Genomic DNA, 15,891 nt, shown 5'->3' on the forward strand with positions numbered 1-15,891 from the left:
CAGCTAACGTGTGTATTGCTAATATTGTCTATGCAATTTCGAAACGTCAATGTGTCATGTAATTTATGTTCCACAGATATCCTAAGTGTACTTCACTGAAACGTTCATCAATTTCCAGATATTGTGTAATACCTTTATAAAGTTATCGATACCTGCAAGCGAGTTCATTTGATTGATTAAGTTATCTACAAGTTGGATGGAACTAGATAGTTTAACTTTGATAGCTACTCCTTGTTGCTTGTTAGCGAGCAATCTCATTTGATGTGTAGTCATTTTAGATGTTCCCAACAGGAGTTACTTGTATAATATTTTGGCCTTCTTTTATTTATTCGATTAATATGTGAATATCGTTAAATAATATAACGTTTTAGATTTTTTTATGTTCTCACTCTGTTTGTGAGGAGTTTTAATGAAATTGCTGTTTACTTACTGTATAAATTAAACACTTGCTATGTTTTCATTTCTATACATGGCTAGAATTTCTATTATTGGGTGCAGGATGTTACGTTTATCATATCGTATGGGTCAAGTGATTGTACTGCCATCAGTTGTAATATAATGCTTCAGCGGTGATATTTTTGTAAATACTGACATTGGTTCGTCATTAAATTTTATGATTTAGTTTTTTATTATGTTATAATGATTTTACAATGTTCTTTTAATGAATGGACGAATACGGCTCAGGCATTATATGCGTAAGGGCAGACATACATAAAAGTGTTGCTGTAACGCAATGCGTTGTAGTGTTAAGTGTTGAGATAAGGTGTCGCAAAGTGTGGTGCTGTCATTACTTGGGAATAACATTTTTGTATTATTTCAACGTATCTTTTGTATATTTATCAAAGATCCGCCGATAGAATATGAAAGCTGTTCACATTGCGACGTACGGTTTCGTTGATTTTGGTGGCACTGCAACGCTTTAATGTATGTCGCCTTAACGACAGTGAAATCATTTGGTTCGCACGTTTTAATAGTTGAGCTGATAATGTTGCGTTTCGACAGCGGATTCGGAGATGGAGGACAGCGTGATCGTGGCCGAGGACGGGGCGTCCAGCGGGCACAGCTCGTTGGCGGAGAGGGCATCCAAGAGCCACCTGATAGTGTGGCAGGTGGCCACCGCCTAGCGCAGGGCCAGCCGCGCGCGCCTCGACAGCGAGTCAGATTACGTTTACGTGTGCACGTCGACCAAGCCGGCGACGCTCCTCAACGTGTAAGTCGTCCGTGAATAGGATGCCAACACTGGGGGTGTAACTAACTTCACTTCTTAAAATCCCTCTTCGATTGATACTCTGCTCCGTGTATCTCGAAGCCAGTGTACACCCCCAGTTTATTGACATAACAGGATTTTCATGGTAACCAGGTCGTTGTAGTATTCTTCAATCTTAGCGTTTGGTAGATTATCAAATTGTGAATTGATTTATGTTACCCCAGTGTTGGTCCCTCGAAATCCATTATTACCTATTCACTTCGTTGGTTCGTGTTATAGGCATACAAAGAGGAAATACATTGGTGTGTCTATAATACGGATCGTATTTACATCTCACCAAGTTATGTGTGTGTGTTCATCATACTTACGTTCACATATCAAACGACGCACGTCATACATAAAACGTTTCTGATTCTCGCGGAATAGTGAGTGCACGGCTCTTCATGGACTTTGAACACTTTATTGATATTCATGTAATCGCTATTATGTGTGCTTACTTTTAGCTAATTACCAGCGCTTCATGTTTTGGACATTTTTTTTTTTTGTATTATCTTATTCACTTCGATCGTCGCCCCTTTATGAGACTTATTAAAACTCGATGGTAACTCGACTATGTTTGAAAAGCCTCTTTCACTCATAACGTTTTAAGTTCCCTGGTTGCGATCCAGCTATATAGTTAAGTGACGGGTCGGTGTACAAAATGTATTAGGTATCTTTAACCTTCAACCGGCCCTAGTTGTAAGCTTAATCTCATTTAGGAATAATGTACAAGATATAACCACCAAATAATTCAGTTTCGTAGTTTTAGATGATAGATAATATTAATTTAATATTGGAGATTTTGTAATATGTAGTAGCAAACAAAACTTATCATGCGGTCGGCTTCCATCTCGACCGCCTATCGTGGACTGCGGTTGACATCTGCATCACAATTTACGTAACTTTAATATTGTTTAGACGTTAGTTGTAATCTTTCGCGAGTGTGTACAATATGCTAATGATATGAAGACTAATATTCTAATGCGAAATGTGATAATATATAGCACTCGTTGAAGATTAGTGTTGTGTTTTTAGTTTTTACGCGGTTTACTTTGTGTACGATGTAACTGTGTCGCCCGTAACATGGTATCACGTTACACATTTAATAAATTGTGTATTTTATCGGGTTTTCGAATCTGAATTGAGATGTGACAAAATTGTTCTGAATAGTAAAATGTGGGATTTGGAAGTTGTAATTGTAAAAACAGCTAACCACGATATAACAATGTTGTGTAACTATTGTTAATTTTATTAAACAACGAAATCTAAATATATCGAATAGACTGACATTCTACTAAAATAATAGCTAAATGGATCTCAATGTGAACCGAGGCAAGCGTGGCGGCACAGTATTGAACATTATTTTTACAGTTATCTATGTAATGGTGCAAAAGTAAATTAAGAATGTCCATTTACCAATCTAATTTATTGCGAATGTATGATGTGTTTATTTTCCATACCTACAGTGTGTATGTATGTATGTACACACTCATAGGTAGCGTGCTATAATTTAAAGCGTTTATTATTACCTTTATTATAAAAATTATATTATGGAATCAATAATTTATTTTAGTGTTGCAGTAATTTTATTAGTTAATAATACTTATAGAGGACGCCGGTCGTAGGAACGTCGTAGTTGTATAGTATATTGTAATCGGATTTATAGTTACTGCTAGCGCTTTACGCGGCTGAGTGTGACGTATGCCGGCCTTCGCGGACTTCCTGCGACCAGCGTCCGCTGTAAACCCTAGTCAAACGAGGTAGATGTATAATAATAGCTAAGCTTGTACCGTTTCACATAAAAATCGTATCCATTAGCGGTCGTTAGTGATGCGGATAGGATTTGCCTTAATATACCTACACGGCGTGAGTTTTGTTGCGGGCATTAATGGGATAGTGAAGTAAGAGAAACCATACGCGTTATGTGACTGATGAAATGGAATACGACGCGTGTGTGGCCTCCGTGTATCTGTATCTTCTTGTTTATGTCACGATGCAAAACAATTTTAATGTATTTTAATATTTCATTTCTACAGTAAATGTCTTCGATGTGACTATATAAGTGTGCAATGTTCGATATATTTTCACGTAATCTATCTAAGTTCGGTGTAATATTTGTTTTATTTTTTGTACTTATCATTTTAATACTATAGTTTATACAAAACTTTATTATATTTTATTGAATGGTGGTTTGCACCTTTTATTTTCTATGCATTGTACGAAATGAAGGAGACATATTGACAATTTTTATGATAATATTTAATTCGATATATAAGAATCCATTATCTGTGTAATGATTGTGGTTACCCCTTCCAATAATGTTACCCCTTATTATATATTCCAATCCATTTGATAGATAACCAGTCATGTAACAAGTGATTAGTGGATAAAGATTTTCTTGTTTGTATTATGCAATCAATAAACGAATGCTATCAATTGAAAATATTTGTTTTATTGTCTGTTTAATAATTTCCCCCTTTGTACTTTTCTTGGTAACTGTGTCATGCATAACATTAGGTTTTTTTAAAAGATAGTGTATTTAATGTTAATATCTTGTTTTAAATTTAGATATCTTAGGACTCTTGTGCGATTGTCTTATGTTATCTTTTTAAACTTATTCAATATCATTTTATAATAAAAATATATTAGTGACACATTTTTTCTGGCTTTTCCTTTAAAATGCAAGTTACCTTAAAAACTTTTAATTCAAAAATGTTTGCATAAGTCGCACATTTTCATTGAGTCTTAAGACAATAGGCAATTTTCAATTTTCATGAGTGGCCGTGATGAATTTTCAGACAAAATATATGATATGCATCTTAGTACAGTTTTATTCCTAATCGGTCTGAGGATATAGGGCTATAGGGATATAGGGTAGAAAGAAAACAAATGGTTATTACAGTACAGTTTATTTTTATGAAGAATAAAAATAATATTACGACAAATAAATACATGGGCAGCTTGCAACTCTAATTATACACTCGATTTGTAAATAATAACTCGTAAGAACTAAATACAGCGTTGTGATTTCAACACAAAGACATAAATCCAATGCATACAATATTAATTGCAAGTACTTCACTAAATCGTCACCTTTATTAGGGTTCCGTACGCAAAGGGTAAAAACGGAACCATATTACCAAGACTCCGCTGTCTGTCCGCATGGCCGTTTATCACGGGATTCTATCTTCTGAGCCGTAATGGATAGACACTGGCAATCTTTACAGAGTAGGTATGTTTAATGGTATAACAACAAATACTAAAAATATAAGAAAGTTCAAAGTAAATGGGTCGCTATATAAGAAACCACTATTTTCCGACGTTTTTAGGTTTATCTGTTGAACAAGTTCAAATTATAGCAATGCATGTTCTTATGACTGTACGGTACCCTCCGGGAGCGAGTTCGACTTGCACTTGGCCAATTATATTACTAATGAATTTAATAGATCTCCTTAGAGAAAACCATCATGTACCTACTTAAAACACGGTTTTACGTAAGTCCTATCAACACTTGTAGTCCACTGCAGTACATAGGTCTCTACTCATTAACGTCACTCAAGTCGGTTCTGACCATTGAATCAAGTGCTGTATTCTTCAGGTCATCGGTCTACATGCAGGTCGGCCATAAGCGATTACAAGTAATAAGTAGGTAAGTTGTTCTTTTCATGCTTTCTGCTTCGATCGCATGTTATTTACGTTGCTTATTGCGTATTGGGTGTACCGCTCGAAATAATTACATCAGAATATAGTGACATTCAGCCAGCCTGGTAATTACGTGGAATACTAGTTTTACTACTTTAAAATTAGTTCGCTATGAGCTCTACCAAAATTCAAAGTTTATTGGACTTCTTTATATTTAAAATTTAATGTTGCAGGTGGTGGTCTAATCCAAAACCATGTTTTTACGATGTTTTCCGTAATATCTCTATGGCTCACTAGGTGAATAGTTCTTTTAAAATTTGTATTGAGTTACACTTAATCAACTTTTTATTTGGTATTATTTTTAGGATTGCATTTTGCACACTTTAGTTAAGAAATTTGTAAAAAAACAAATCTATTATTAATGATTTGGTACATTTTGTTGTTTACCTACTAGTTAATATTAGTATGATCCATACATATTCCACTTTAAATAAGTATCTATTGAAAGTTAAAATTCGTAAAACGTTAGTGAGAAGTAGCATAGGTAATAGGCATTTGCCTATCAGGCACTGCCCATAGGCACGTAGATAGTTGGTAAGATCGAGTGAAGTACTTGAATTTTACATAAATTGCAAAGGATTATTCTAAAATATAATATTGTGATTGTTTGTGCATTAAATACCTACATTTTACAATATCTTCTAATATGATTAAATTAAATGTAGAGCCGCAATATTTGGGGATTATGTAATATTACGACTCGCAACACTAAACCTGCCTGAAACTAGAAAACGATTACATTGCCACGACAGGCGATTACTCCTTAATACTAAGTGATTAAACACATTATTTGATAAATAGGTAAAAATATTTCTCCTTCCACTCACGGTTATATGTAACTGGAGATTTGATGCTTGGGAACTTATTAATTACTTATTTCAATTTTTTCGGACATAATAAACAAAAACAAGATGGTAACAATTAAAAAACATGCCAAAATTGAACGTAAACAAGTGCAACATAACATTAGATATATTTTATAAACTTAAATTAGTAATTCAATTTTTATAATCAATATTTAAAGTATTTCCAAAATTTAAAACACGTTTTGTTGTACCGGTCTATTAATAAGGAAGATAAGTATTACGTCAATTCAATGTTATGTAAATGTTTAAAATGAGAATTACTTATAACAAGTTCCTCAAAATTCGAATTATTCCAAGGGTTATTAATACATCAATTGAACTCATTGTCCTAGAACGTACATATATTATGTACCTACAGGATTATTGCAAATTCCTCTGATGTTATCAAAAAGAAATCATCGAATGCTTAACTTTTCGTCCGTTAACATTTACTTTCATTTAGCTTTTCAACCTAAAATGCAGGTCCTAAATGATATTATGATAACATTCACATTTGAAAAGATACTCTACTGCGTATAGAGCATAACTCTTACCTAATTGGTGTTATTTTGATACATATTTTTGTCTTGCAATTATTTATTAAAGGTCTGATTACAAATTCAGTACAATAGCTATGTCGCAAAGATTTAAAGTCAATACATTAGGTATAATAATATGCTAAGTATTAAAAATCTGTAGATATATGATAGAGACTACTAGCTAATGATTAGCCGCTAATCAATTATAATATTTAAAGGCTGCATGGAAGTATTGATTGGTTTGAAGACATTTTTCTTAAAGTTAAAATTACGTTTCCATCATGGTTTTGTTCATTCACGGCTACTAAGGCATATAGATACAAAACCTTCAATTTCAATGTACATTTTTTAGACTTTAAGTTTTTATTAGCGTATAAATTCATCAATTTTAATACGATCTGTGATAAATAAAAATGTGCCTACATTCTTATATATTGCGAGACAATAATGAACCTGTGTTGTTAGTTAGGTAGACTTCTGGTTCTTATTTTCACTTAGGTGTTTCGTGAGTGAAGTCGATAATAATAAAGTAGTAGATACATAGAAAAATAAATAATATGACATGGTATTATTGTTCGCTATAGATTATTGTGTTATGAAAAAATGTGTCACAATTTAAGCTACGAGTAATTAAAACTTAAAAGTCTAAAAATGAATGTACGTAGTCGATCCATATTTAATACCTAAGGATAGTAAGTAATACATGGTATAGACGTTTTAAAATTATGGAGCGAAGATTATTTGCTATAATGATTAGGAGTCGATTGTAAGTGTCCTTAATGTATTGGATATATGGAGATAAGCAAAATGCTTAACATTTAATTTTATTATTAAATTTTCCATTATAATCTTGTTAAATAGACTTGCTGACACCATAATCCTTTCGACAACTAATAAATATTTTTTTTATTAGATACTTCATTGCCATTTTATCAAATCTAGTTATGAAAATTGAGTAACCTAAATAACTTAACCGATTCACACGTACCGGAAAAATCTGGTACGTGAAAACGGTGGTCAGTGAAAATCCGAAAACGGACTGAGTCTAAATAGGAAGACCAAATATTGTAAAGCAATGTATGTTTCATTATACTATGGTTGACTTGTATTTTAATGAAACATTATTAGGGTTACGTGTTCAGTGAAGGATTGAGATTTGATAGAGTGCTCTATCAGAGTGAACTTAAAACAATCTTAATTATAAAACCCAATACATTAAATGAGTTACAATAGGACGAGGACCGCTAGCGTTATATTGACTTACGTTACATATAGCTATAATGCTATTAATAATATATATCATTATATTATTCATGCAAAGTTATCTAACTCTGTAGGTACTTTGGTATATAATAATTGAATAATAGGAAGGAATGATTGAATTAAAAAATTGACTTTCTACGCATAATTAATTGGGTATATTATACGCTTAGTATACGTATTACGTTACTTAATTAGTTAGTTAGTTTTTCTAACCTTTTCAAAATTAATGACAAATAGTCGACGTAATCTTTTAGGTACGATATCTACAACTATGAAAACCACGATGTAAAGGATGATGAAGCCTTAAATGCATTACGTTTGGTCTCAATTTTTTATAAATAGATACCACATAAATTTAACAAATGTCATTCACGCTTGTTCTAGATAATAATGTACGACAGTTAGTAGTGATGGTGGCCTTGATGACCATCGAAAAGAACAAGCATTTTTCCCATAACACACATATTTGCGATCTATTTGTTTTTACTGCAGTAAAGTACGGTGATTGCACCGTACACTTGTATAAGATTAAGATGATCGTGCTCTTGTGAAATTGAATTTCTAACTACTTTCCCACGAATAGCTGTTACAATGTTGCTGGAAAGAGTAAAAAGCGCGCGAGCTCCAAATCACATCAATAAGCGCTCAGTATAAATTCAACGCAGGCGAAATTCAAAGTATGTTCTTTCACTGTCTCCATTAAAAACTTTCTAAGGCAAATTGATTAAATGTCCTCATATCATACCATCTTACCTCACCATACCATTGTCTTCCTAATTATCGGTACTGCCTACACACTCTCACACGCTACAATGCATCACATGTGTAATAATCACCTCTCCTACTTCTAATGGTCTACATATGTTTACAAAATGTCTTTTGACCACTAAATGACTAGATTCTGAACTCTACTTAATGACTAGATTAATTAATGAAATGGAAGTTTAAACAAAATATATGTTATAGATAACAGAAAGTTAGCTCTAGCTTACTTTAAGTATCTGTAAATGAAAAAGCATATAAAAGGTGACATATTTACAAAATGTTGATTAACGATGGTATTGGTGACGCGGCGGAAAAACCAAAACTGATGATTAAAATAATATTTTTTTTATAAAAACGCATGTTTCTTCGTCAAACTTTCACGCGATAAGGTAGTTTAAATCTATATTTTAAATTGACAAGTCGGCGATTTTAATTGTATGTGCGCTTTAGAAATATTCAACGAAGAGCTATGAATGTAGGTATGTATAGTGTATCACAAAATGTATGTGTTATATTTCCTGTCTTATGTACGAGTATATTATAGTATTATTGATTATCTGAGACTAAACGTTAAGAAACAAGTAGATTAGGTGGCAGGATCTAAAAATTTGAACTTATTTTGTAAATTAATCGTCATACTTACTTGTAATAATTTGTAAAAGTTAAAATGAGGAGTTATTTATATAATGTAGCATTTTACGCTATAAATATGTTTCGTAGTTTTTACTATTGGAAGTAAATAATTTTATTCGTTGTTAACTTCGATATTATTGCTATAATTTCTTTATTGCCTTTTACATCTACGATTATAAATATTTTACCAGTATTGCTAATCGAGTATAATGATAGCATGTTATTCGATAGGTCACTCTTTTGTAATGTCCTGTTGAGAATAGGTACTGTAGGCGTGTACTTAAAATACAATATTGTATTCTAGGTATTATTTCGATGTGAAGAATCTAATTTTCAACCAACCATGTATACGTAACGGATAAATTCGCGCGGAGTTCGAAGTCACGTTCTCTGTCCATTAAACCAGACAGTTGTAGGTTCTATCGGATATATTTTCGGCTGCACTGCTTAGATTCATCCCAAATCTGGGTTCACGATACAGATATAGTAGTGCCATCGCAATTGCAAACCGTTGAAGAAAATGGAACAGATGTTGGAAATCCCAAATAGTAAATATTTTAGTAGCAGGAGACCGACCTCCAGGAGTGGATAGGTAACAAGCGGACCTATATAATATATTCATGAGGATAGTTGTTCATTAAAAGTACCTACCTATAGATTTATTTTATCATCTACGATAAAGGCTTCGGTTATTTTTGTAGAACAATTCTAAGCCATACGCTTCAAATCGTATGTTGGTATTGTTTAAAAATATACTATATCACTTCAATGCAGTCTACTTATTAGTCACGTGTACTGTAAACTGTATATACATCACCATTCAATTATTGCTTTACGTACTAGATATCCCTTATGAATATTGCTTTTCGTTGATTATTGCTAGTTTACCACTAAACACTATAAATAATCGACTAGTTTAAGTATATTACTCTAAAGTATGTATTTATTGCTTATGTATTGCTATCTTGGACATTTTAACTTTTATAATATCACTGAAAGATTGCTTTTAGTTAGTTAGACGTTTATAGCACTTTACTTGTGCTAGTCGTCATAGAACACATTAGCTTTACACGCGAACTTAATGTTTGACGGCAGTGTTACAGCCACATCAGGGTTGATGAGTTGCAATTTTGTAATAGTATTGCAAGTCTACAACTGAGATGTGTTACGGTACCGATGTTTCATACTACGTGCGGTGCTACAACGATATACGAAATTGAAGTACAAATTGTATTAGATGCCTACACGAATGTTGACGCTACATAGCATGTTAATACAATTTGCTGCCGCGCTTGTAGCGTCGTAGCGCTGCAATTGAAAACTTTAACTAGTTTTCTCTGTTTTAACGAATACAGTTAAAATATTGTGACTGCTTTAGTAACAGCAAGGGTTATTAAAGAATCTGTACTATTGAGAATATAAGTGGAATTTTAAATTTAAGTTGTCATAAACTAAAAAATATGACTATATGAATATATAACAACAACAAAGTAATAATTTGTAATAATAACTGAAAACTTCATTCAGTTTCATTCAGTTAATTTGATTTTTTAATTTAAATTTAACTGGACACATAATGGAATAAAACTACACCTAGATTATAACTCCAGGTCAGTAGTACTAGTGATACCACTGAAGCACTAGTGATAAATTAAACGTTTTTAACCGAAAAAAATAGTACGAAATGCTATTAAACATTTCATACGTAACCTTATTTGTACAGATTATCTATTTAATTTCCCAAATGTCATACTGCACGGAAAACCGTCGGAGCCAACAGTACCCTGCAACAATATTGTAACGTAATACTTAAGTAGTAATGTATTACTACTTTTATATAAAAACATCGGTACGTATTTCTACTGATTACACCTCTGTAAAAACATTGACGGTTGCTTAGATTGGAGTAAGAATAACTATAATTACGTACTTATATGGATATAATGTAAATGTACCTAAATATGAATCGCGTCCATGCTTAATGAGTAAGTATATGTATATGTTATCATATACTTTGTGATACTAACAAGTCTAAAGTGGACTCGCTATGTTACGTCTACATATTTTGTATCGTCGCTATATAAATATAGGTAAATCTACTTACGACTACAAAAATTGTAAAGAAGGAAATTTGGTACACAGGGAAATATTTACATTTAAATGTAGGTATATATTTTTGTATATAAGTTGGTTTCGTTACTATTAATAGTTAAACGTTACTTATCTTTATAGACACTACAATTACAATAACTTTAATATAAATATTCGAATAAAATATGTCGTTTTAGATTTTGAAGAAGCTGGTATCATGACGATTCTAAGAAACCACTAAGGACTGAATAGTTAGATATTTTAAAGAATAGATCGAAGGGATTATGCATAGGAGTACACGATTAAGTCTACATACACTACAGAGAAGGGCTAGAAATCTAAAAAGATCTAGAAGGTTTTAAGGATGAAGTAGCAAATAATAGAAAGATAAACACTACACTAACGTATAGAATACTACATTTTTGAAAAATAAAACCATATCACAATATAAAATGAATTACTCAATATTCGATGTCAGATTCGTTCATTATGTTGTCGATAGTACTCGAAAGCACCAAAAATATCTAAAAATCTACAAAATCTTATTAAATAATAAATATTATCTACGTTATCCCTATAGTAGTATTGCTTATCAAGTTACTTTATATTGCTTTTTACGCGCAACCATCGCCTGGTAAAGCCTTCTGATAAAATAAATCGTATTGATCACGGAACGAGGAAGAAAGGTTCTCTACGAAATAATCAAGAGAAGGTAGGTATAATAAATGTGGCACACTACGTCTATGACAAATAGGATTAGGGAATATAACTACATAGTACGGAGGGAAGTGCCTCTCAGTCCAAGACCGCCCTACATCTACCACGCTAATTGACACGAAAATAATGGTTCGTAGTATCCAAACGACTTTAATCGAGAAGGTATTTTTAGTCAACAATATACACGTTCGAAATCTAACCAGGTAACCTCGTACCTCGAGGGCCTGTTAGGTAGTTCCTTTAGCGCCAAAACTCCGTTAAAATACAAGAATGTAGTATTTTAAAAACAGGCGACTCGTAATTGAGTAATTGACAGGATTGAAATTAAATTCATTGACAAAAAATTGACTCGCGAGGCACTATCTAATGAACTAGGGTTGGTAGAGTCGGCTACTCCAAGCGGATGACACCTAAGCGTGAGACTAGCTACGTCACTATTGCTATAGAACGCCTATCCACCGTAGACAGTGAGGCACGGTTTGTAAAGCCGACTCTACGCTCGGGTGATCTACGAGAGCTACAGAACGCTACGGGGATAGAAGTAGGATAAAGTCTGCTGCGTCTACTCGACAGCGGTGCGACTTACTAATGTCTACGTTATTATTGCTTTTCGAATACCCATTTTCATCGAGCACCTCGTGCTTGCCTCCTTAAATTAGTGTTAATGCTACCTTAGTCTATGTTAGTTTATTGCCAGTTATGTTCGACTTGTCTCTAATAACACACGCTCAAACTAAAGGCATGCTCGCTGAGTGATGCGGCACACCCCGTCCCCGTGCCGACATGGCGCGCCCGCCGCCCGCCCGGTATTATTCGCACAGTTCATAAATCATTATAAAAAATACTCAATATAACTGTCAGTGTCTATTTTCAAATCTATTTTTTATATTGATTAATTCCGTCCATTCAAAATTTAATTAGTTGTAATAGAAGAAGAATACAATGAAAGTGTAATTACACGTTATGTGAAACCTTAATACAGTAACAGTGAATAACATTTTTTAGGTAAATTATCAAACACTTTGGAAGTTATACTTAAGTTATTTTAAAAGATGTTAGGTACTCGTTCATCTGTAATAAGTTTTGTCATAGAAAAGTAACGTGCTACTACGGCGGTCGCACGTAAGCGTCGACACGTCAAAGTTTGAAATAGTGGCGGAAAGATATTATAAGTTTGAATGAACACGGGTCGACTGTGGCTTGCGGTGCGAGGAGGAGACGAGGGGCGGCGTGGGACGGGTGCGGCGCGCGGTCGCCGCTAAGGCACTGTCGCGGGGCGGCCGGCGCTGGGAGCCGGCGCTGGTAGCCGGCGTTGGCGGCCGGCGCTGGCGGGCGCGGCGGCGTGTGCGGAGCTTCGGACGGAAAGTTTTGGCAAGTTCCTCACCGAGACGGACGACGCGGCGCGCCCGGGCGCTCCGCCTCCGTCCACTGACGAGCTCGGCGCTCGGCTCTCGCATCTCGACGCTAAACTTACACCGTAAATCTCTAACCTACTTTGCGGTTGTAAAAATCACCTACAAAAGATATTAGTTTCATTCGTATTTCGTTACTTCTATGTATATAAGGGTATATTTTATCGACGAGTATATACATACTTTAATATTACACGTTATTAGGACGTCTGTCGCTACGGCCTACAGCCGTAGCAGTCGCGGCGCTACGGGGTCGTACTTTATTCGTTGTTTGCGAAACGTTGCTCGATTTCGTCGCGATGCGGTCCGGTGCGGCGTGAGACGCAAGGGGCCGCAATCGCGCTCTTATTTTTAAACTTGTAAATGTATAATATTAGACTAACAAGCTAAATTCATATTAATACTTTACGTTAACGATTAAACCACGAGTTATCGGTTACGGTCCCTCATTGCAACAGTGCCGATGCGCACTTAGCCGGTTGCGGAAGCGGGTGCTTCGGATTCGGAAGAATCTTCATCGCGAACGCACGCCGACTCCTGATGTTTGTTGAGGTAGCTCTTAAGGGCGAACGTTTTATGACAACGTAGACATTCGAAATTCTTGTCAGAGGAGTGTGTCTGCATATGTGCTCGCAGATTAGATCGATCAGCGAAAGCTTTCCCACAGTGTGCGCATCCATAAGGTTTCTCGCCGGTATGCGAGCGCAGATGTCCCTGCAGAAGCCACGGCCGCGAGAATAATTTACCGCACACGCCGCATACGTGTGACAGCTGATGAGTCAATACATGCATCGCGAGAGCTGGCATCGATACGTAAGCTTTTCCGCATTCACCACATCGCTTGGCAGCAACGGAATCTAAGCTGCGATGCGTCTGCTTGTGTCGTGACAAGTTGGACGATGTGGCGTAACGCTTGCCGCATTCACTACATGTGTACTTCGATTTGGGCTCCGGTTGCGGCGCGCTCTCCACCGGGGCGTTAGCGTAGTTTCTACGTTTGGAACGACCGTCGCTCACGAAGAAGGCGTCGTAGGTGTAGGCGACGGTTTCGCGCGGTTTTTCAGCAGTTGGCTGTTGGTCTTGCGGAGGAGGAGGAGGTTGCTCCGGTTGTGGCGGCGGCGGCGGCGGCGGTGGCGGCGGCGGCGGCTCGGGCGCAGGAGGTTCAACTCGAGGCGGTGGGGTCAAGAAAACGGCGTGTTGACTGAGATCAAGGATGGCGTGGGCCGCATTCAGATCTTCTTCTGGTCGGTGAAGGTAAGCACGATCGCCGAGGCAGTAGGGGCGATAGATATCCTTCTTCTTGGGCGGCAAAGATAGAAGGGCGCCAGTACTGGTGTAGCACATAGAGAGAGACTTGCCGCTCGCCGGTGGCGGAGGGGGGGAGACAGGCGAAGACTGGAGCTGCACTTGAAGGAAGGGTTGTTCAGTGGAATCAGAGGCGGAGAGTTGCAGAAGGGCATAAGAAACAGGCTGAGGCGCCGGCTGAGAGGCGTTGCCCGCGGCCGGGCTCACCTCGCTCGGCAGTTGCGCGGTGAACTGCGTGGAAGGCTGCTCCTCAGTGTATCCTGTGGACAAAAAATACAATTATTGTATTGTATTGAAATTATTTTATTAAAATAAAATCCTAGTTGGGTTCGTATGGTTGTGGTAGACATTTGTTGACGGAAGTATTTGAAATATATTTCGCTTTGATAAATGAATCAAAACTAAAATGCGTCTCATTAAATAAGTTAAAAATTATAAATTATATCATCGTTCAAGAAGCTAACTAAACCACTAACATTACTATTAACCTTTGTCATAGCTCGACTGTACGAAAGTAACAACTACAAGTTACCTCAGTAATAGGTTTTGAAAGCATGCACGTGGTGGCAAAGGGTATTCACGCGCTGAGTGTTGAGCGCACCATTTCGTATCAATAGAGAAGTGCGAGGTCCCCGCTGCGCTTCGCCGGCAGTCAGGAGGGAGCCCAGTTCACAAGAGCTATTCCGGGATCGTTAATAACTTGCAGAAGCAACCTGTGGAGTCTCTAACCTGTAGAGCCGCTCCCACTGCTTCACAGTTCTTGTCCATTCAAAATAAATGTCATCAAGTACTATGCTTTGAAAAGTTTGCGCGAGTTAAACCGAACTTAAAGAAGTTTAGCTCAATGCAATTCTAGGGAACAACTTCTAGGATAGGTAGTTTCTGAACGGATTTGAACGGTCATCTCCAAGACACCACAAGATACTTTATTATTGTTGGAGCATTTTGAAGTATAATTTAGATAGCTTTTGCAGTAAAAAGCATAAGATTTACGTTAAATTTTCATACTTGATATTACATTTTATTATTCGAGCATCTAGTGGAAGAAAAAAATTGCCTTCGTTATTTGCGTTTCCTTTTTCTCTATGCGTTAAGTGTGAAACAAAGCATTATCCCGACCACCATTAACACCGCTGTAATTATAAGAAAATCGCTCGCAAGTCATATAATATTTTCAGCTATTGAAAATATATAATGAAGCTGCTTTGATTCCACTCTTAAACAAATAAACATTCATCAAATGAATAAACGTTTTGTAGTCCGAATTCAGGATGTGCTTGTATTTGCGCTTTCGTATGTATTATTATACATCAGTCACAATGAATTAATGAACGCAATCAATACCTACTTGCTTCGAGTTACGTAGGTATGCC

At 35.9% G+C, this 15,891-nt stretch overlaps 2 protein-coding genes across 8 annotated transcripts in view; one reads left to right on the forward strand and one right to left on the reverse strand.

Annotated features, from left to right (window-relative positions):
- The window catches only part of syd (JNK-interacting protein syd), a 40,934-nt gene extending 37,245 nt beyond the window's left edge, over positions 1-3,689 (forward strand). For all 7 annotated transcript variants that reach the window (XM_073074663.1, XM_073074664.1, XM_073074658.1 and 4 more), the window contains one exon: positions 1,003-3,689. In XM_073074663.1, coding sequence (XP_072930764.1) covers positions 1,003-1,124 — 122 coding nt within the window. In that variant the 3' untranslated portion in view covers positions 1,125-3,689. The remainder of the gene's footprint in view (positions 1-1,002) is intronic.
- Positions 3,690-13,091: 9,402 nt separating this feature from the next.
- Positions 13,092-14,689, reverse strand: LOC140743423 (uncharacterized). Its single transcript, XM_073074673.1, has one exon. The coding sequence runs from the start codon at positions 14,555-14,557 to the stop codon at positions 13,685-13,687; it is 873 nt and encodes a 290-aa protein (XP_072930774.1). The 5' UTR covers positions 14,558-14,689; the 3' UTR covers positions 13,092-13,684.
- Between the last annotated feature and the right edge of the window lie 1,202 nt (positions 14,690-15,891).

The sequence above is a fragment of the Epargyreus clarus genome, unplaced genomic scaffold (genome assembly GCF_041222505.1).
Source record: "Epargyreus clarus isolate Ecla_fem2 unplaced genomic scaffold, WU_Ecla_fem_2.2 ptg000007l, whole genome shotgun sequence".
Classification (NCBI taxonomy): Eukaryota; Metazoa; Arthropoda; class Insecta; order Lepidoptera; family Hesperiidae; genus Epargyreus; species Epargyreus clarus.

Bases quoted from the DNA above. Each gene is read 5' to 3' on its own strand.
- LOC140743423 (XM_073074673.1), bottom strand. From the start codon at position 14,557: ATGTGCTACACCAGTACTGGCGCCCTTCTATCTTTGCCGCCCAAGAAG.